General features: G+C 37.5%; 1 protein-coding gene across 2 annotated transcripts in view; it reads left to right on the top strand.

Annotated features, from left to right (window-relative positions):
- ZDHHC15 (zinc finger DHHC-type palmitoyltransferase 15) overlaps positions 1 to 22,608 on the top strand; it is a 173,531-nt gene extending 150,923 nt beyond the window's left edge. Inside the window, exons 11-12 of one of the 2 annotated variants that reach the window (XM_055338669.1) lie at positions 13,210 to 13,284; positions 20,891 to 22,606. In XM_055338669.1, coding sequence (XP_055194644.1) covers positions 13,210 to 13,256 — 47 coding nt within the window. In that variant the 3' untranslated portion in view covers positions 13,257 to 13,284; positions 20,891 to 22,606. Of the gene's footprint in view, positions 1 to 13,209; positions 13,285 to 20,890 lie in introns of both variants that reach the window. The other variant, XM_055338668.1, reaches the window with a different exon arrangement.
- The last annotated feature ends 1,154 nt before the right edge of the window (positions 22,609 to 23,762 follow it).

The following is a 23,762-nucleotide window of genomic DNA, read 5'->3' as shown; positions in this document are numbered from 1 at the left end:
AAGATCACTGAGGAAACCATCCATTCCTATAAAGGTTGGCATTGTGGGTTGTGGGAAGTAATCTTAGAAATGTAAGATATGAACAGATGGTAGAGGGCTTTTTAGACTTGATACAAAAAGAAATCGCTATTAACTTTGGTATTGAGTAATATTGATATAAAGAAACATAAATTTTATAAAGATAACTTAGTTACTAGTATGCAGGATGGATTGAAATTTGGAGATACAAAAAACAGAAAAAGCAATAGATAGTTGGGCATATGTCACAATGGCTTCATGAGTGGTGGTAACATTAGAAATGAAGAAGAATCAAAGTCAGGAGACATTTTAATTAACTGGAAATAGTCCCATTGGCTAGAGAGATCTGGGATTCATTCATATAGAGATGGCAGTTAAACCTATGAGAAATGTAGATCATCAAGGGAGAAAATAAAGCTAGCAAAAGGAGATAAATGTGAAATTTAGAATCACCTAAGCAATATGAGATGCATGTATAAGGATAAGGAAATGAATGGAAAAAGAGAAATATAGAGTGTAAATGACAGAGCCTTAGAGGATACTCATAATTTGGGTGAAAGCATCATAAAAATACTGTAGATGAGAGAGTATTTCTCTGTTTTACAGATGAAAAAGCTGAGGCTGAAGAGATAAGGTGACTTATATAAGGCCATGAAGCAGTTTCAACTCACTAGGTTCTTCCAGATTCCACACTGTGTCCATTTCCCTACACTTCCCCATCTCTGAAAACCAATGACTAGAAAGAAGTATACACATACTGTTATGGTCATTTCCCATGGTATCCAGGGTTTATGTAGGAATATAGAATTTTATTTTTTTTTATAAATTAATTTTTATTGGTGTTCAATTTACCAACATACAGAATAACACCCAGTGCTCATCCCGTCAAGTGTACCCCTCAGTGCCCGTCACCCATTCACCCCCACCCCCCGCCCTCCTCCCCCTCCACCACCCCTAGTTCATTTCCCAGAGTTAGAAGTCTTTATGTTCTGTCTCCCTTTCTGATATTTCTCACACATTTCTTCTCCCTTCCCTTATATTCCCTTTCACTATTATTCATGTTCCCCAAATGAATGAGAACATACACTGTTTGTCCTTCTCCGGTTACTGTGGCCAAGTTCAAAAAGGGTGTTGCCTGAGTTCTCCTCTGGGATTTTGATGGAATCTTGTCTCACATTTAGATCTTTCATCTATTTTGAGTTTATCTTTGTGTATGGTGCAAGAGAGTGGTCCAGTTTCATTCTTCTGCATGTGGATGTCCAATTTTCCCAGCACCATTTATTGAAGAGACTGTCTTTCTTCCAGTGGATCGTCTTTCCTCCTTTATCGTATATTAGTTGACCATAAAGTTCAAGGTCCACTTCTGGGTTCTCTGTTCTGTTCCATTGATCTATATGTCTGTTTTTGTGCCAATACCACACTGTCTTGATGAACACAGCTTTGTAGTACAACCTGAAATCTGGCATTGTGATGCCCCCAGATATGGTTTTCTTTTTTTAAAATTCCCCTGGCTGTTTGGGGTCTTTTCTGATTCCACACAAATCTTAAAATAATTTGTTCTAAGTCTCTGAAGAAAGTCCATGGTATTTTGATAGGGATTGCATTATACGTGTAAATTGCCCTGGGTAACATTGACATTTTCACAATATTAATTCTGCCAATCCATGAGCCTGGAATATTTTTCCATCTCTTTGTGTCTTCCTCAATTTCTTTCAGAAGTGTTCTGTAGTTTTTAGGGTATATTTTGAGAACCATTTGAATGGTAAATGGTTCTCCAACATTTTATTTTCAGGTTGTAGGTGTCCTTCTGTCTAAAATGAGTCTCTTGTAGACAGCAAATAGATGGGTCCTGCTTTTTTATCCAGTCTGAAACCCTGCGCCTTTTGATGGGGTCATTAAGCCCATTCACGTTCAGAGTTACTTTTGACAGATATGAGTTTAGTGTCATCATGATATCTATTTAGTCCTTGTTTTTGTGGATTGTTCCACTGAACTTCTTCTTAAAGGGGAGTTTTAAGAGTCCCCCTTAAAATTTCTTGCAGAGCTGGTTTGGAGGTCACATATTCTTTCAGTTCCTGCCTGTCTTGGAAGCTCTTTATCTCTCCTTCCATTCTGAATGAGAGCCTTGCTGGATAAAGTATTCTTGGTTGCATGTTCTTCTCATTTAGGACCCTGAATATATCCTGCCAGCCCTTTCTGGCCTGCCACGTCTCTGTGGAGAGGTCTGCTGTTACCCTAATATTCCTCCCCATGAAAGTCAGGGACTTCTTGTCTCTTGCTGCTTTAAGGATCTTCTCTTTATCTTTGGAATTTGCAAGCTTCACTATTAGATGTCGAGGTGTTGAACGGTTTTTATTGATTTTAGGGGGGGATCTCTCTATTTCCTGGATCTGAATGCCTGTTTCCCTTCCCAGATTGGGAAAGTTTTCAGCTAGGATTTGTTCAAATACATATTCTGGCCCTCTGTCCCTTTCGGCGCCCTCGGGAACCCCAATTAAACGTAGGTTTTTCTTCCTAAGACTGTCATTTATTTCCCTTAATCTGTCTTCACGGTCCCTTAATTGATTGGCTCTTTTTTCCTCAGTTTCCCTGTTTGCCATTAACTTGTCTTCTATGTCACTCACTCGTTCTTCCACCTCGTTAACCCTCGTCGTTAGGACTTCTAGTTTGGATTGCATCTCATTCAATTGATTTTTAATTTCTGCCTGATTGGATGTAAATTCTGCAGTCATGAAGTCTTGTGAGTCCTTAATGCTTTTTTCTAGAGCCACCAGTAGCTGTAGAATAGTGCTTCTGAATTGGCTTTCTGACATTGAAGTGTAATCCAGATTTTGTAACTCTGTGGGAGAGAGGGCTGTTTCTGATTCTTTCTTTTGAGGTGAGGTTTTCCTTCTAGTCATTTTGCTCAGTGCCGAGTGGCCAAAAACAAGTTGTATTGGAACACGGGGGAGTATCACTGGTCTGTCTAGCTGGTCTTCTGGGGGAGGGGCCTGCTGTGCTGATTTTCAGGTGTTAGCACTTGGGGGAGCTGCTCTGCCCCTGCCTGCTGCCGGGCTCAGCGGGGGTTGTTTACCCCGTGGGGCCCCAGGAGGAACAGCAGCAGTTGCTATGGCAACTCTGGAAGCCTGGATTTAGCCTCCGCAGGAACTACGGGGCTCGGGCTCTCGGTTCTCCGTCTGCAGGGCCTGGAGGCTCCGGGGCGAGGCCGCTGATCTGCTCAGCTCGGGGCAGGAGCGTCCTTGCTGTCCTGGGCCCTCCCGGCCTCTGCCTGTCCCAGGGGGAGGCCGGATCCCGGGCTGTGTCCCGGCGCCCTGTGCTCCGGGGCCTGCGCTGTTGGATTCGCGCTCCCGCCCCGCAGCCCCCTCCCTGGAGCCGCTCCCGAGCCCCTCCGAGCTGCTCCGGTCCCGCCGCCGTGCGCGCTGCAGCCCTTAGGGAGCTCGGAGCACTCTCCTGCGCTCGCAGGTGTCTGTTAGTGACCCAGGGAGCCTGAGGGCATCCCTGCTCTCCTGGGTCCTGCTCTAACTCCCTGCGAGCCCCTTTCCGCCCGCCCGGGAAGGTTGGTGCAGCTCCTGCTTCTCCGGGACGGGGCTCTCCTGTCCTGGGGACACTCGCCCCGGCCTCAGCCCGGCTCCTCGCGGGGCCCCTCCCCCTCGGAGGCCTTTTGTTCCTTTATTTCTTTTTCCCCGTCTTCCTACCTTGATAGAAGCGCGGACTCTTCTCACTGTAGCATTCCAGCTGGTCTCTCTTTACATCTCAGGCCGAATTCGTAAATTTTCAGGATGGTTTGAAGGTTATCTAGGTAATTTGGTGGGGACAGGTGATTTGGGGACCCTGCTCTTCCGCCATCTTGCCCTTCCCTGGAATATAGAATTTTAAAGCAAAGGAGGAGATCTAGAATGATACAGAAAGAGAATGAATACTGAGCATACACTAATACTAAAATTACATCATTCTTGGTTTAAGTAGATGTATATTGAATAAATGTTGAAATCACTACAACACAGGCATCAAGAGCAGGTAGGAGTGGGGAAAGCAGTATAGGTACAGATAGTAGAAGTCAAATTGACTTCCCAAATTCTTCATTTGTCTTCTATTACGCATAGCATGACTTTTTGAAGTATCTGCATTTTTTTTTTCAATTTAGTCCTCACCACATGATGACTCTACCTTTGCTGCCTTAGCTGGATCAATGCTAGGAGTGATACCATGAAGTTGATAATCCAGTTTTTCAGCTCAGGCTTCAATGTCTGCAAGCCTGATCAATTAATGGCTGGGAGGAAGCATTCTGTGCCAAATAAGAGTGTGCATTGCAGTGGTAAAAAGCTAATGAAACCCATTTAGCAGAATACTAAGTCAATTTCTGAAAAAGTGTATTGTCAAATCATACCTACCAAATTCTGAAATACCAACCATCAGCAAGGAGCAGAAAGGCAGATAGCCCATTGCACTTCCAGAATTGCCTTTCACACTTTATCAATCACCTTTTTGGTAGAAATATATAGGTGAGAATGACATGTATGCTTAAGCATTTACTGCCTATTTTTCTCTTCAAGATGTTTGACAAACATGAGTTATTTTCTATATATCCTTCACTGAAGAGCTGGATCAATACAGTTGCTTTCTGTTCAGACTTAAGGGAAAGAACACCCTAAACCTGGGATTCCAGATAGAATGTTGTGCCCACCATGGAGCTGTGATTCCAAAGACAGACATTCTCAAAGCTACTTTTACTTTTCTATTCTTTATGGAACAAAGCAACCTTGGCTCTGGAATCTGTCTGTTTAACACAGTGGCATGAAAGTTTTCCAGCCTCCTGGTGGCTACATCCTGACTGGCAGCTATACTCTGGGATCTAAATCTCACAGTTATGGAAGTACTCTGAATGGCACATTGATTTCATAAAGGAGAATGTACTAACCAAAAACTATAAGGGACAATCACTGCTACCTTTTTATTCATTCATTCATTCATTCATTCATTCAAAGTTTTTAATTAAATTTCAGTTAGTGAACATACAGTATAATATTAGTTTCAGGCGTACAATATAGTGATTCAACAATTCTATATATCACCCTGTGCTCATAACAAGTGCACACCTTAATCCTCATCACCTATGTAATCCATTCTCCCATCCACCTGCATTTTGGTAAGATAAGTTTCTTCTCTATACTTAAGCACCTATTTTCATGGTTTGCCTCTTTCTCTCTCTTTTTTTTCCCCTTTGCTCATTTGTTTTGTTTCTTAAATTCCACATGAGTGAAATCATACGATATTTCCCTTTCTCTGACAAACTTATTTTACTTACTATAATACTCTCTAGCCCCATCCATGTCTTTGCAAATGGCAAGATTTCATTATTTTTTATGACTAACATTCCATTGTATACACACACACACACACACACACACACCACATCTTCTTTCTGCAGTCATCTATTGATGAACACATGGGCTATTTCCATAATTTAGCTATTGTAGATAATGCTGCTATTAACATCAGGATGTATGTATCCCTTTGAATTCCTATTTTTGTATTCTTTGGGTGAATACCTAAGATTGCGATTGCTAGATTGTAGGTTTTTTCTATTTTTTAACTTTTTGAGGAACCTGAATACTGTTTTCCAGAGCAGCTTGCAGCAGTTTGCATTCCCACCAACAGTGCAAGAGGGTTCCCCTTTCTCCGCCACCACATCTCCACCAACACTGGCTGTTTCTTGTGTGGTTGATTTTAGCCATTCTGACAGATGTGAGGTGATATCTTTTTGCGGTTTTGATTTGCATTTCCCTGATGATCAGTGATATTGACCATTTTTCATGTGTCTATTGGCCATCTGGGCATCTTCTTTGGAAAAATATCTACTCATGCCTTCTTCCCATTTTTAACTGGATTCTTTGTTTTTTGGGTGTTGTATTTTATAAGTTCTTTGTATATTTTGGATATTAATCCTTTATAAGATATGTCATTTTGCATATATCTTCTCCTATTCCATAGATTGCCTTTTAGTTTTGTTGACTGTTGCCTTCATTGTGCAAAAGCTTATTTTGATGAAGTCCCTATAGTTTGTTGTTGTTGTTGTTGTTGTTTTTGCTTTTCTTTCCCTTGCCTCAGGAGACATATCCAGAAAGAATTTGCTATGGCCTGTATTCTCTTCTAGGATTTTTAAAGTTTCAGGTCTCAGGGTTTAGTTCTTTAATCTACTTTGAATTTATTTTCGCCTTTGGTGTAAAAAAGTGGTCCGATTTCATTATTTTGTATGTTGCTGTCTAGTTTTCCCAACATCATTTGTTGAAGACTCTGTCTTTTTTCCATTGGATATTCTTTCTTGCTTTGTCAAAGATTAATTGACCTTATAGTTATGGGTTCATTTCTGTTTTTTTAATTTTTTAAAATTTATTTATGATAGTCACAGAGAGAGGGAGGCAGAGACACAGGCAGAGGGAGAAGCAGGCTCCATGCACCGGGAGCCCGACGTGGGATTCGATCCCGGGTCTCCAGGATCGCACCCTGGGCCAAAGGCAGGCGCCAAACCACTGCGCCACCCAGGGATCCCCCATTTCTGGGTTTTATATTCTGTTCCATTCATCCATTCGTCTATGTGTTTGTGCCAATATCATACTGTTTGGATTATTACAGCTTTGTAATATAACCTGAAGTCCAGAATTGTGATGCCTCCAGCTTTAGTTTTCTTTTTAGATTTCTTTGTCTATTCAGGGTCTTTTGTGATTCTATACAAATATTAGGATAGTTTGTTCTAGCTCTGTGAAAAATGCTGATGGTATTTTGATAGGAATTGCATTAAACTCAGAGATTGCTTTGGGTAGTATAGACATTTTAACAATATTTGTTCTTCCAATATCCATGAGCATGGAATGTCTATTTCTTTGTGTCATCTTCAATTTCTTTTATCAGTATTTTCTAGTTTTCAGAATGCAGGTCTTTCACCTCTTTGGTTAGGTTTACTCCTAGGTAGGTTATGGGTTTTGATGCAATTGTAAATGGGATTGATTCCTTGATTTCTCTTTCTGCTACTTCATTATTGATGTGTGGAAAAGCAATATATTTCTATATGTTGATTTTGTATCCTGTGACTTTACTAGATTTGTGTACCAGTTCTAGCAATTTTTTTATAGTCTTTCAGGTTTTCTATTCAAAGTATTATGTCATCTGTGAATACTGAACATTTTACTTATTCCTTGCTGATTTGGATACCTTTTAATTCTTTTTGTTGTCTGATTGTGGTGGCTAAGATTTCCAGCACTATGTTAAATTATAGTGGTGAGTGTGGACATCTCTGTCTTGTTCCTTTCCATAGAAGTAAAACTCTCAGTAATTCTCCATTGAATATGATGTCAGCTGTGGGTTTTTCATCTATGGCCTTTATTATGTTGAGGTATGTTCCCTCTACACCTACTTTGTTGAGGCTTTTTACCATGAGTGGATGTGGAACTTTGTCATATGCGTTTTCTGCATTTCTTCAAATGATCATATGATTCTTATCCTTTCATTTATTGTGGTGTATCACATTGATTTGTTTGCAAATATTGAACCATCCTTGCAACCCAGAAGTGAATCCAAACATTGTGAATTATTTGGTTTTTTTGAAGTATTGTTGGGTTTGGTTTGCTAGTGTTTTATTGACAATTTTAACCTTCTTGTTCATCAGGGATATTGGCCCCTGATTCTCTTTTTCAGTGGTGTCTCCCTCTGGTTTTGGTATCAGGGTAATGCTGGTCTCATAGAATGAATTTGGAAGATTTTCTTCCTTTTCTATTTTTTTAATAGGTTGAGAAGAATAAGTATCAATTCTTCTTTAAATGTTCGATAGTATTCACCTGTGAAACCATCTGGTCCTTGAATTTGTTTGTTAGGAGATTTTTTTATTACTGATTCAGTTTGATTTCTCTGCTTGTTATAGGTATATTCAAGTCTTCTATTTCTTCCTGTTTCAGTTTCAATAGTGTATAAGTTTCTAGGAATTTATCCATTTCTTCCAGATTACCCAGTTTGTTGGAATAATTTTTTTTATAATATTCTCTTATAATTGTTTGGATTTTTGTCATGTTGATTGTTTTTTATCCTCTCTCATCTGTGATTGTTTTTTATCCGCTCTCATCTGTGATTGTATTTATTTGGGTCCTTTCTTTTTCTTTTTAAGCCTGGCTAGGAGGTTGACAATTTTATTAATGTTTTCAAAGAGCTACCCCCTGGGGGATCCCTGGGTGGCGCAGCAGTTTGGCGCCTGCCTTTGGCCCAGGGCGCGATTCTGGCGACCCGGGATCGAATCCCACATCAGGCTCCCGGTGCATGGAGCCTGCTTCTCCCTCTGCCTGTGTCTCTGCCTCTCTCTCTCTCTCTCTCTCTCTCTCTCTCTCTCTCTCTCTCTCACTATCATAAAAAAATAAAAAAAAATTTTAAAAAAAGAACTACCCCCTGGTTTCATTGATCTGTTCTATTATTTTCTTGGTTTCTATTTCATTTATTTGTGCTCTAATTTTTATTATTTCCTTCCTTCTGCTGGCTTTAGGCTTCATTTGTTCTTTTCCTAGCTCCTTTAGTTGTAAGATTAGGTTGTTGATTTGAGACTTTTCTTGCTTCTTGAATAAGGCCTTTATTGGTATATATGTCCCTCTTGCATTTGCTTTTCCTGCTTCCCAAAGGTTTTGGACCATCGTGTTTTCATTGTCATTTGTTTCCATGTATTTTCTAATTTCCTCTTTAATTTCCTAGTTGACCCATTCATTGTTGAGTAGCATGTTGTTTAACTTTGCATGTATTTTTCCAAACTTTTTCTTGTGGCTGATTTCTAATTTCATAGCATTGTGATCAGTAAGGTTGCATGGTATGATTTCAGTCTCTCTGTATTTTTTGAGGCCTGATTTGTGACCTAGTATGTTATCTATTCTGGAGAATGTCCCATGTGCACTTGAAAAAAATGTGTATGCCACTGTTTTAGGATAGAATGTCTGAATATATCTGTTAAGTCCATCTGATCCGGTGTGTCATTCAAAGCCATTGTTTCCTGGTTTATTTTCCTGTATAGATAATCTGTCCATTGATGTAAGTGGGGTGTTAAAGTCTCCTAATATTGTATTTGTATCTATTAGTTCCTTTCTGTTTGTTATTGACTGTTTTTACAAATTTGGGTGTTCCCATGTTGGGTGCATAAATACTTAGAATTTTTGGATCTTCCTGTTGGATTGTCCCCTTTATGATTATATAGGCCCTTCTTCATCTTTTGTTATAGGCTTTGTTTTAAAGTGTAATTTGTCTGGTGGTGCTAGATGGCTCAGTCAGTTAAGCATCTAACTCTTGACTTCAGCTCAGCTCATCATTTCAGAGTCCTAGGATCTAGTCCTGCACCAGGCTCCTGGTTCAGTGGAGAGTCTGCTTGGTATTCTCTCCTTCTTCCTCTGCCTCTCCCACCCTGCCCATGCTCTCTCTAAAATAAACAAATCAATCTTTAAAAAAATAAAGTCTAGTTGGTCTGATATAAGTACTTCTCTTGGGGCATCTGGGTAGCTCAGTTGGTCAAGCATCTGACTCTTGATTTCAGCTGGGGTCATGATCTCAGGGTCATAAGATCAAACTCCACATAAGGCTCCATACTCAATGGGGAGGGAGTCTACTTGAGATTCTTTCCCTTTGCCCCTCCCACTTGCGTGCACTCTCTCTCTCTCTATCTATCTATCTAAAATAAATAAATAAATCCTTTAAAAAAGTATTTCTCTCCAGCTTTCTTTTGACATCCATTTGTGACGTAAATTTTTCTTCATCTCCTCACTTTCAATCTGCAGGTGTCTTTAGGTCTAAAGTGAGTCTCTTATAGCCAGCATGTAGATGAGTCTTGTTTTTTATCCATCTGACATCCTATGTCTTTTGATTAGAGTGTTCAGTGCATTTACATTCAGATTAATTATTGATAGTTATGTATTTAGTACTAGTTTGTTACTTGTTTTTTTCATTGTGTCTAGAGATTTTCTCTGATCTTTGTCTTTTTTTAAGATTGATTGATTGATTAATTGATTTTAGAGAGAGTGCAGAAGGGAGAGACACAGGAAGAATCTTAAGCAGACTCTACTCTGCGCATGGAGCCTGACACAGGGCTCCATCTCACAATCCTGAGATCACAACCTGAGCCAAAACCAAGAGTCAGATGCTCAACTGACTGTGCCACCCAGGCACCCCTCCTTTCTTGTCTTTGTTACTTTTGTTTTTTTCCTTTCTACTCAGAGTCCTTCTTAATATTTCTTTCAGGACTTGTTTTATGGTCATGAACTCCTTTAGTGTTGGTCTGGGAAACTATCTCTCCTTCTATTCTGAATGATAGCCTTCCTGGATAGAGTATTCTTGGCTGCCAGTTTCTCCTGTTCAGCACTTTTTATTTTTTTATTTTTTATTTTTATTTATTTATGATAGTCACACACACAGAGAGAGAGGCAGAGACATAGGCAGAGGGAGAAGCAGGCTCCATGCACCGGGAGCCCGATGTGGGATTCGATCCCGGGTCTCCAGGATTGCGCCCTGGGCCAAAGGCAGGCGCTAAACCGCTGCGCCACCCAGGGATCCCCCGTTCAGCACTTTTAATACAACATGCCACTCTCTGTCGCTTGCCAAGTTTCTGTTGAGACATCCCCAACTAGCCTTATGGTTTTTCCCTTGTAAATTAAGGACTGCTTTTGTCTTGATGCTTTTAAGATTTTCTTCCTTATCACTATATTTTGCAAATTTAATTATGAAATGTCTACGTGTTTATCTGATTTTGTTGATTTTGATGGGAATCCTCTGTGCCTCCTGAATCTGGATATGTTTCTTTCCCCAGGTTAGAAATACTTTCAGCTATTCTTTCTTCAAATAAATTTTCTGCCCCTTTTCTCTCTTTTCTTCTGGGACTCCAATAATACGAATATTATTATGTTTGATGAAGTACTGGGTTCCCTAAGTCTATTTTTGTGTTGCATAATTCTTTCTCTCTTTTGTTCACCTTCGTTACTTTCCATTCTTTTGTCTTCTAGGTCACTGATCCATTCCTCTGCTTCTTGCAGCCTGCTATTCATTGCCTTAAGCCTGTCTCCAATCTTATTTATTGCATTCTTCATTTCTGATTTTTTAATTCTTTTATCTCTGTGGTAAGGGATTCCTTGATGTCTTCCATTCTTTTCTCAAGCCTAGTAATTATTCTGATTGTTGCTTCAAATTTTCTATCAGTCATCTTACTTACATCTATTTTGTTTACATCTCTGGCCATGGCCTTATCTTGTCATTTATGATAAATTCTTCTGTCTTCATGTTTTGTCTAAGTCTCTACCTTCATCTCTGTGTTAGAAAAGCCAGTTATGTCTCCTATGTCTCCTGAATGTAATGGCTTTATGACAAAGGGGTTATGGAGTGCCCAGGGATTAGCCCTTCAGGAAGTGTCTCTGATGTGTGCTTTGTGTACTCTGCTATTGTGTTTAGGCTTCTCTATCCTTCAGGCCAGTTGTCTGCAGTCTCTCCTTAGTGTTTGGTTCCTGTCCTGAATGATGAGAGTTTGAACTAGGTGTGCTCTGGTCTTCTTGTGGAATGAGATCTGACACCACCTTTACCACAACTGAAGCCCTGCAGAACTCTCTGGTTGGGAAACATGGTCTGGTCATGGGTTTGTGCCAGTCTTCTGGGGGAGGGGCTCACCACACTGGGACTGAGGCAAGTGTGACTGAAAAGGGCAGTCCTACCAGTGTGCAGGGGTGTGGGGCTTCATATAAGCAAGTTAGACAGCCAGGGTAGGCACTGCTGTGTTTCCAACAGGTGACTCTGTATTTATGCTGATGGGTGGGGGAGGGAAATGATGCAGGCCAACTCCTTTTTTCCTGGAGAGACATCTCTGTGAATGCTCTTCTCTCCAGGAGCAGCAAAGTGCCCTCCAGGCTCTGTCACAGTCAAGTTTACTGACCTTTAAAACTTAAGGGAAGGGAGAAGAAATGTGTGGGAAATATCAGAAATGGAGACAGAACATAAAGACTCCTAACTCTGGAAAACGAACTAGGGGTGGTGGAAGGGGAGGAGGGCGGGGTGTGGGGGTGAATGGGTGACGGGCACTGAGGGGGGCACTTGACGGGATGAGCACTGGGTGTTATTCTGTATGTTGGTAAATTGAACACCAATAAAAAATAAATTTATTTAAAAAATTAAAAAAAATAAAACTCCAGGCTTTAAGCTCTGCTTTTTGCAAGAATTCATGAAATTCAGCTCCTCCCCTTTTCCAAGCCAATGGCTTTGGGGAAGCATTCTTGTGCATTCCCCTGTGTGTGTGTCTCTCTCTCTTGCGTGTGCATGCACGTGTGCACAAGTATGCTTCTCTCTACAAATATGGCTCCCTCCCCTCTGCAGCACCTGTGATCCATTTCTCCCACAGCCATGTCTCCCCACTTCCTACCTTTTTTGATGTGACCTCTTCTCTTCCTTTATTTGTGGAGTTTGTTCTGTCAGTCTTCAGTTCTACTTCTGGGGTATTTAGAATGATTTGATGGTTATCTCATTGTGTTCATGGAACAAGACATGCCCAGAGTCTCCCTATTCCACCACCACTTTTCTTTCCCCATCAGCTTGTTTTTTTAAATCTCAAACTGCCAAGTATAATATTATGCAAGGAGTATAAAGAAAGTGATTATCAGTACATTAAGCAAGCGGATTCAAAAGTACTTTACTCCTCCAAAATGCTCATATTAGAAACAAAAACATGTGTACCATAAATGATGTTGTTTGTTAATTCTAAAGCCTCTTGCTTTCTGGATGCCTTAGTCCTTTTTAGAAACACAGCAACAGCAAAAGTACTTTAATAGCTATTTCAATATGTCCAGTAGAAAAACATGAAATAGGATAATTTTTTGAGTAGCAAGACCCAAAGCATCCCATTAAAGCCAGATGATGTTGAGTTGTTATCACAGCTGTCTAAGTCTAATACCTGCCATTATTATAGATCAGATAATGCTTATAAATAAAATAATCTTCTTTTACGGTACATCAACCTGACTACTTTTGGAATATGAAAATCTCAACTGGTTACAAATGCTTTGGGATAGCACACCAGTCTTTAGAGATCTGCAGATATCTAGTGTCTCCAGGGATTGAAAAAAATGAAATATACCAGTGAAATAATACCCGCCCATAAAATAAAAAGGGTCATTTGATCACCTTCACTTTTCAACCTTTCAGATTATCCAGAAGCTTCATCATCTCTCACCATGGAAACAGAAACATAGTAGTTTACACATTTCCTGCATCTCTCAGGTCAGTATTCTGAGGGAGGCATATAGATTTGTTGCCTGGACTGCTAAGGGGCAGACTAGAAAAGAATTAAGTTCTTGCTCTGGTGAATAAGATATTAAATTTTTCACCCTCATATTATTCACATAAGTAGAAGTTCTATATATAATTTATACAACTTGACTAATAGCCCTTATAATGTGTTTCCATTTCTGTAGACCTTATATAGAATTCATGTCCATAACACGCCATAGAATTCATGTGCATAATGCTCCATCTCCCCAATATTGTTTAAATTAAATGACCATTTATTTACAATTTGAAATTAACAATTGCTGACATATTTTTAAATTTGCTTAAAATGTTTGTAGGTAAAAAAAGACATTATTGCCCTAATTTTTATATAAAAAGCACTAATTATAAATATTTCCTTCAATATGAAAAGACTAGAAACATTTGCAAAATATGTAACACTCAAAATTTAACACCCTTAATTTACAAAGATATTGCCAATCAGAAAGGAAAAAAAATACAACCATTAGAAAATGAGTAAACAATGCAAACAATCAACAAATAAAATTTAAAATGAAGAATAAACATGAAAATTATTCAAATTCACTACAAAGAAATGCAAATTAAAATAACCCAAAATATCACTTTTTGTTTACCATAATAGCCAATTTTTATAAATTATAGTACTTAGTATTGGTAAGGATGTAAACAGGTGCTGTTTGAAACAGGTGCTGTTATAAATTTAAATTCATACATCGTTTTTATGAAATTTAGTAACATATAAAAACCCATAAAATGTTCATATAATTTTTTCTGATAACCAAATTTTAGGGATGTACTTTAATGAAATAATCAGAGATCTGCACAACTGGTTTTTTATTTTATTATTTTTTAAGATTTTATTTATTTATTCATGAGAAACACACAGAGAGAGGCAGAGACATAGGCAGAGGGGGAATCAGGCTCCTCACAGGGAGCCTGATGCAGGACTCAATCCCAGGACCTTGGGTTGGGATCAAGCCGCAAGCCGATGGCAGACACTCAACCGCTGAGCCACCCAGGCGTCCCTGCACAACTATTTATTATCAATTTATCATAACACCAGAAAAGTAGAAACAAAGCTAAATATCTAACAATAGAGGAATGGTGAAATAAATTCCTTCATTATTATGATGAAATATTTTATACCAATAAAAGTATTTTGAAGAACAATTAATAGAGTTATGTTAAAAAGCTGTATTAATGCAGTGTAATTTTAAAGGTATATTTGCATCAGCTTATATTGTGATATAATTCACAATACCATATAACTTGACCACTTAAAATGTACAATTCAGTGATTTTTAAGATATTCACAAAGCTACACAACCATCACCACAATTAATTTGGAATATTTAGAAATACCATACTCTGGGATCCCTGGGTGGCGCAGCAGTTTGGCGCCTGCCTTTGGCCCAGGGCGCGATCCTGGAGACACGGGATCGAATCCCACATCAGGCTCCCGGTGCATGGAGCCTGCTTCTCCCTCTGCCTATGTCTCTGCCTCTCTCTCTCTCTCAGTGACTATCATAAATAAATAAAAAATTTTTTAAAAAGGTTTAGAAATACCATACTCTTTAGCAGTCACTTTCAATTCCTCCATCCCACTTCTTGGTAACCACTAATCTACCTTTCTGTCTGTATAGATTTGCCTATTCTGGACATTCCACATAATTCATGATCCCATGGAATTATATATGTGGCCTTTGATGAGAAAATATTTGCAAATCAAATATCTGATAAGAAACTTGTGTGCAGGATATATAAAGAACTTTTACAATTCTATAATAAAAAGAAAATCCAATTAAAAAAAATGACAAAGTATCTGACTAGATATTTCTCCATGGGTATATGGTCAACAAGCACATGAAAAGATGCTTAACATTATTAGCTATTGGAAGAATGCAAATCAAAACTACAAAATACCACTTAATATCCACTAGTATCCAAAAGACAGAAAATAACAAGTGTTGACAATGATGTGGAAAAATCAGAAACCTCACACATTGCTGATTAGAGTGTTAAATGATTCAATCACTTTGGAAAACAGTTTGACAGTCTTTCAAAATGTTAAACATAGAAATACCACATGACCCAGAAATTCTAGTCCTTGTATATAATGAAGAGAAATGAAAATATATGTCCACACAAAAACTTGTGCATGAATGTTTACAACAGCATTATTCATAATGGCCAAAATGTGGAAACAACTCTAATGTCTATCTGCTGATAAATAAATAAATAAATGTGGCATATCCATACAAGTGAATACTATTTGGCAACCAAAAGAATATATGTTAAAACATGGATAAACCTTGAAAGGATTCTAAAATTACATTTTAAATTTTAATTTAAAACTTTTAAGTATTAAAATATAGCTGTCTATGTAGAAAAACACTGAAAGAAAATGCAACAAAAACATAAGTGAAAATTAAATTTTTACATGGTTACTCCCAGCTTTGACTGGAGAGAGCCTTCAGTTTCTCTCTTGCCAATATATTTTTTGAAGCATAATAAAGTAGTGTTAATTAGTTTCAGATGTACAGTGTGGTTCAATTGAATACATTACTTAATGCTCATCAAGGTTAAGTTGTGCTCTTGTTTCCCTTTATGTATTTCACCCCTCCCTCACAACCTTCCCTCAGGCAACCTCTTGTTTGTTCTCTGTATTTAAGAGTCCAGGGTTTTTTGTTTTCTTTGTTCATTTGTTTTGTTTCTAAATGTCCAAAAATGAGTGAAATCATATGATATTGGTCTTTCTCTGACTGACTTATTTCACTTAGCATCATACTTTCTAGGTCTATCCATGTTGTTGCAAATGGCATTTCTTGCCAATATTTTTATCTCCCTAACTCCATTGCCTCAGCCAGAAAAAAAAATCCAGATTCAATCCATTTGCCTTCTCCATTCCTATACCAAGGCTGCTGAGAACTACTACAAAAATAACACAACAGATTATAAATACTGATTGCAACTTATTACAAATAACACAATTGAGATTACACATTTGTTATCTTCAGCCTAAATTGGCTTGAAAAATCGTCATTACTTAACCTTCTTACCAGTAATTTTTCTATTAACCACAACTTCTCATATCACTCCTATCACATATCATAATGAAATCCTAACACATGCAATAGTGCTAGAAAAAAATATAAAGGCATTCTGGAAAAAAATAGAACTATCTTGATTTGCAGATGACATGATTGTCTACATAGATAATTCAAAGAATTTACAAAAACTCTTTGAACTAATAAGTGAGTTTAGCTAGTTTACAACACACAAGATAAACACACAAGCATCTATTGTGTTTCTATACATTTGCAATGCAGTTGGGAAACCAAAATTTAAAAAAAAAGTACCACCTACAATATTTGCCAAAACAATAATTCCAAAAATTAAATAGCTAGATATAAATCTAACAAACTATATATAAGGTCTGTATGCTGAAATCTGCAAAACACTGATGAAAAAGATCAAAGAAGTCCTAAATAAATGAAGAGACGTCAGAAGACTCAATATAGTTAAGATTTCAATGCTCCCCAAATTGGTATACAGGTTTAATGCAATCCCAATTAAAATTGTAGCAGGCTTGGGGCACCTCGGTGGCTTAGTCAGTTAAGCGGCTGCCTTCAGCTAAGGTATGATCTCAGGCTTCTGGGCTCTCTGCGCAGTGGGGAGTCTGCTTCTCCCTCTCCCTCTGTGCTCTCTTGCTCTTGCTCTCTCACTCTTGCTCTCTCTCAAGTAAATAAATAAAATCTTTTAAAAAGTTGTAGCAAGATTTTTGTAGATATAAGCTGATTCTAAAATTTATATGGAAAAATGAGGCAACTACAATAGCCAGAAAAATCCTGAAAAAGAAAATCAAAGTCAGAAGACAGTATCTGTCCAATATTAAGACATACTATAATTCCACAGTAGTCAATACAATGTGGTAGCAGCAAAAAGACCCAATGGAACAGAAAAAAATCAAATACAAAAATACACCCACATAGGGATCCCTGGGTGGCGCAGCGGTTTAGCACCTGCCTTTGGCCCAGGGCGCGATCCTGAAGACCCGAGATCGAATCCCACGTCGGGCTCCCGGAGCATGGAGCCTGCTTCTCCCTCTGCCTCTCTCTCTCTCTCTGTGTGTGACTATCATAAATAAATAAAAATTTTTGAAAAATAGACCCACATAAAGATGATCTATGGGTTTTTACACAAAGATATAATGGTAATTCACTGGTAAAAATGACAATCTCTTCAACAAATGGTGCTAGAACAACTAGACATCACTGCAACATGTACACTTCACAACATAAATTCAAAATGGATCATATATGTAAATGTAAAATTCAAGACTATAAAACTCTTAAAATGTAGGAGAAAACCTATGTCACTTTGACTTAGGCAAAGTTCTTAGATATGACATCAAAAGTAAAATACATAAAAGGAAAATTTTACAAATTAGACTTGAACAAAATTTAAAATGTTTTCTCAAAAGAACACTGTTAAGAAAATAAAAAGACGAGCCACTGACTGAGAAGAAATATTTGCAAAACACGTATCTGATAAAGGACTTGTATTCAGAATATGCAAGTGTTCTAAAAGCTGAAAAATAAGAAAACAAACACCATGATAAAAAAAAATGGGCAAAAGGTGGAAAAAAAAGCACAAGAAAAAATGCTCAACATCACTAGCCATTAGGAAAATGCAAATTAAAACTTCAAGGAGAATCATTTACACTCATACTGAAATGGATAAATTTTAAAAAGATAGTGATAATTCCAAGTGTTGACAGAATAATTTGAATTCTCCTACATTTTTGGTGGGAATGCACAATAGCACAGGTACTCTGGAAAACAGTTTGATAGTTTGTTTAAAAGTTTCTTGTAAAGTTGAACCATATGACCCAGTAATTCCACTCTTGTATATTTTCCCTAGAATAAAAACCTATATGTTTATACAAAATTTGTATATGAGGGATGCCTGGGTGGCTCAGCGGTTGAGCGTGAGCCTTTGGCTCAGGACGTGATTCCGGAGTCCTGGGCTTCCTATGTGGAGCCTGGTTCTCCCTCTGCCTGTGTCTCTGCCTCTCTCTCTCTCTCTCTCTCTCTCTCTCTCTCTCTCTCATTCTCTCTGTGTGTGTGTGTGTGTGTGTGTGTTTCTCTCATGAAAAAATAAATAAAATCTTTAAAATAAAAAGAATTGTATATGAAAATAACAGCTGTATGCTGAGATGGTGGTTATGAGATTCTACGCATGTTTAAAACCTCATAATACCAAACAAAAGTTAATTTTACCTTATTTATATTTAAAAATTAAACAATAAAGCAAAAAAGTTAAGTTCTGTCATGTTTCTCTGAAACTTTCTACAATTTCTTTCCCTCCCACCCCACCATCAGAGATCTCCTCCTTAAAATAATATCTTCCCAAACTTTACCAAGTTTTTTTCTTGATCATCACATTAATCTACTTAGTCCTTAAGAAATCTATCCATTCCTTGGCTAAAGAGTGTGTGTATATGTATGTAATATATAATTAATGTATATAATATATGCAATATATACACATTGTGCACACACACACACACTAACAACTACTGAATATGTTTCTCCAACCCAGGACTCTTTCCTGAACTCTAGACCTGAATAACCAAATGCCTTTCAACTTCACTCATCCAAAACCTTTTTCCTGTTTTGTTCCCACTCCTTCATCTCCCACCCACATCCAGTTAATCACCAAGGTGTGTTGACTGTGTTTCCTAAATATCTCTGGAAGCTGTGCACTTTTCTCTATATTAATTACCATGACCCCAGATCATGTGTCCCCTCTATTGCTGCAGTAGCCTCTTAGCTGGCTTCCCTGCCTCAATCTTGCCCCTCATCCAATCCATTCACCATATTGCAACTAGAATGGTGTTAAAAACTCAAATCTGTGTAATGACTTTCATTGGCCTCAGCATAGTCTGAACACATTAACATGGTTTACAAGTCCTTTCATGATCTGGCTCCTGCTCATCTCTCCAGGTTCATCTCCCAGAATTCTGAACTTTGAAGCTTCCTCTCCACTAGTTTTATTTCCACACCCTATGCTTGAGCCACACTCTACTGCTTTCGGTCCCTCAAACATAAACCCCCCTGTTTTCCATGATTGGCATGCTTTCTCAGCACTGTCCTACCTCCTCCATACCAGTCTCCTTCATCTAGCTATATAATATTTATTTTCCAGTTTTCAGCTTCCATATCGTTTACTCAGGTACATCACTGGCTGACCTACATAGCTGAGGTCTATGTCCCTTTTGGATGCTACCATAATAACATTATGAGAACACTTTTATTCTGTGTTATAATTATTTACTTCTCTGCCTCCCTCACTAGATTGTAAGCTCCCTGAGAGCAGGGACTATGTCTTGTTCACATTTTAGTGCCAGTCCCTAAACAGTGCCTGGCATGTGTTAAGTATGCAATAAATATTTGTTGAATGAATGATGAGGAGAGAGAATGAAAAACAGTCTATGAGGTTATAGGTCATTATTTTTCTTTATTCCTTTCTATATTTTTCAGTTATTCTGTGATGAAGATGAATTGCTTTTATAATAAACACATTAGACTTAATTTTAAAGGTATATCAAGCATAACAAAAAGAAAAAACTATGAAGAAAATTAAAATCACCTATTCCACCACCTAAAGATAACTGATGTTAAATCTTTTCTATGAATATTCCAATATTTTCTATGAATATATTTTTAATCATTGAGCTCATATTGCATTGTTTTGAATTCTGCATTTCTCATTAACACCGATAGTAATTTCACATTATATCAAGGTACTGTTGTTTATTTAATCAATTTTTTAACTTTCCAACCTTAAGATTTTATCCAATTTTTCACTATTATGAATAAGGCTATCAATAATATCATTGAATATTAATCTGTTTTCTCATTTATAATCATTTTTTAGGATAGAATCCTAGAAGCAAAATTACTGGTATGAACTTAAAGACTCTTAAAATATATGGCTGAATTGTTTTCCAGAAAGTTTATATTAATAATAGCTACTTCAGTGCCTACTATATGGCAGATGTTGTTTCAGGTAGATTTTATTGTGCTTATGTTACAGATGAAGAAACTAAGATCCATTGATGTTATATGTCCAGAGTCACAGAGATAAACAAGTATAGCAAAGCTAGAATTCAAATTCAGAATTGCCCACTTTCAAAGCTCATGTTATTTTCGTGTGAACTTCAAAAATAAGTATTTTGTGCTATCAAATGATTATTTATTTACTTGAGAAAATATGGAAAGCATAAGTAGAATGTAAAGAAGATAAAAATAAATTATCCATGAACCCACCACTTCGAACAATTTAGTATATTCCTTGTTTTTGTTTCAGATACAATTTCTGGGTTAAAAATAATGATAACAGTGTATGTATAATTTTTTATCCTACTCTTTTCACTTAGCATTTTCCAGTGCTGAGTCATACTATTAATAAATATAATTTTAATGGTTGCATATTATTGTCAATGGATGTTAATGTGTGGATATTTACAGTTGTTCAGCTCACCTGTGAATTTCTTTTTTTCCATTCCCAGGGCCTTCCATCTCCCATGAGGCTTACAGAGTTCAATGTTGGGAACCATTTTAATCTTCAAAATAAGTCACCATGGTGGATTGAAAGCTTCCATCAAACTTGCTGCGCAGATAGATGTTTCAGGACAAGTTATTTGTTTACTAACTGAAGTCATCAATCTAGTAGCAATTAATTCAAACCAGTCTTCCTCTCTTTCTTCATTTTACCTCTCCAATCTGTAAAAACCTAAATGTAACATATATACCTTTCCAGAGGCTCTTTTTATTCCTCTTCTCAGGTAAAGAGGAATTCAAGGGATCCCTGGGTGGCGCAGCGGTTTGGCGCCTGTCTTTGGCCCAGGGCACCATCCTGGAGCCTGCTTCTCCCTCTGCCTGTGTCTCTGCCTCTCTCTTTCTCTCTCTGTGTGACTATCATAAATAAATTTAAAAAAAAAGAGGAATTCAAAAAGACTTCCATGGAGTCTCTAACTCCCCTGGAAAGACTATTAATTATATTTATAAGATCTTTGTGGTATTGAGGGGAAAAAGACTGTGTTTGCTACTTGTGTGCCTGTGCATTTATAAGCATGCATATGTGCAGCATATTTACACAAAATTCTGCAGTGGTGTTGTGAAAATCAAGGTTAAAAAAAAACAAGGTTTTTATTCAATCCTACTGTCTTCCCTAAATAGCAATATAAATATTTGCTGGGCTGTGAATACCATCCCTATATCAGATATCTAAAATTCAAAAGGCAGAATCAACATACCATAATCAAGGTCCTCAAACTGGGAATTGAACAACAATGCAAAGCCTATTCTTTGTCATAAATGTATGATGTTCCTGAAAACACCACAACTAACTGAGAAGATCAGATTTCCACTTTATTAAACATAAGTATTGGTGTTTTAAAGACTTTTAATGTAGGCTATAGTAAAATTCTCCAGTTACTTTTATTATTTTCTCTGCTACCTAGATTTATTTTTGTCTATATGAATTGTTCTTATGATAAAAAAAAAACTATACTCCGAAGTCATGCACCATAGATTTTGTTAAGGGGCTTAAGGGTAGTTTTCAAGTTTAATTACAATACTGTTCATAGGGTAAAGTTTCAAAGTTGAAATTAGCCTAATGATTAGCACTCAAGATCTGTGGTTTCACAACAGGCGGTTAATGTACAGATAATGATAACCTAATAGTAATATGCCAATACTTTCTTTTTCTTTTTTTCTAGATTCAGTGGTAATTTAGCCATTAAGGTAGTTTACATTCATTTCTGCATTTATTTATAATCAGCCTTTCTTTTAGTCCTAGTGCCTGAATTAATGAGTATGAACACTAATGCTGAATCTTTATAATAACAATACCTAAGAGCATTGATGTTATTCATTTCTCAGTCAGTGTTCTAGTGCCCAGCTGCCAGCAGTAGAAGTCCCAACTCTTACAGAGATTAGTGAGAGTTAGAGGCATCTTACAGATATTAAGGAGTTGAGCTCTAGAAGGATATTAGGTTTACTAAGTAATCCCCCACTAAAACCTTTTTGAGTAAAAGAAAATTTACCTACCACAAACTATTTGGTGTTCAGGCTTCAGTAGAGCTGAGAAAGTGAAAAATTCAGCTACTTAAAGAAATAAAAAACCTGTCCATTTGTATCTCCTAGGTGATTTGGGGCCAGGTAAGACTTTTAGCATAAATTAAATGGATTGTGTCAGTGTTTCATTTGAGAGAATACTAGACGTGACAAAATCTATTAGGGCCAGGGACTGTTTCTCAAACTCAGATGCTAAGAAGCAACTTAGAAGAATATACACAATAGGTTTCACAAGTGAAATAGTGTATGCTCAGGTGGGAAGATTTTCCCTCTTCCTCTCTCTGTCTCCAAAACACTCTCTTGTTTAGGTTTTTCTTGAAAGCTAATTTAGCCATTCACATGGTCTTAAAATGGACAAACCTTGCCTTTTACTCATATAGTAATGCACCTTTCTCCAAAGATATGGCCATTACTTAACTCCACAGCCAGTGGGACTCAGAGAAATCTTTTCCTTTCCCATCTATCATTTTCTGCCAATGGTAGTTTCTAACTATGATTCAAAGTCAGGAAGGAATCAATAACTGCCTTGAATGCATAGAGCGTATCAGCATTGAGCAATGATATAAATCACGTCATTAGAGACAGTGTCAAGAAACTACAGGGAAGCACTGAAAGGGTAAAGCTCAGGAGAACTATAATGCAAAGCTGATTGTTTAATGTCTTACAGACTTAACACCATCTTCAAAGGGCCAAATAAATGAGTTTTAAGTGGGGTCTTGAAGAAATAAACCCTATTCCTATCTCAGCACCTTTATTCCGCTAATTTGTAAATTCTGATAATACCCCTATCCATAGATTATTCAGTATTGACTACTGTACATAGACACCCCCCCAATTGATTGACTATTGTTTGACAGTGTCATTTAATAATTAGTGTATCCTGATCTGGCTCTATTGCCTGTTTCCTTGAGGCCCTATCAAATTACCTCTGTGGGATCTCATTCTCCAATTTTTGGTACCCATATTCCCCATTTGCAAAGTGTAGACACTTTTGTTGGGATCCTACAACTGAAAGGTGCTATATAACTCTCTAGTGCTTTTAAAAGTCTTTCATTGAAGGACTGGAATGAAAACTTGAACCATAACAGTGTTTCTAGGCATACCAGTGTGCTCCATTCTTTCTTTCATGCTCTCATTGCTGACCTGTTATTTCAGAGTTTATATTACTTAAGTTCCTCAATTCATTACAACAATGTCCTTGCATAGAAACCTTTTTCCCATGGCACATCTGGAAAAAATTAAGAGCAAAAAAAAATGAAGTAGCCTCCAAAAGCACATAGCTGTCCAGAATACACCTCAGTT

Source organism: Nyctereutes procyonoides, unplaced genomic scaffold, assembly GCF_905146905.1.
Source record: "Nyctereutes procyonoides isolate TBG_1078 unplaced genomic scaffold, NYPRO_anot_genome, whole genome shotgun sequence".
In the NCBI taxonomy this organism is placed as follows: Eukaryota; Metazoa; Chordata; class Mammalia; order Carnivora; family Canidae; genus Nyctereutes; species Nyctereutes procyonoides.
Note: the sequence above shows the minus strand (reverse complement) of the source record. Positions and strands in the feature narration are given on the sequence as shown.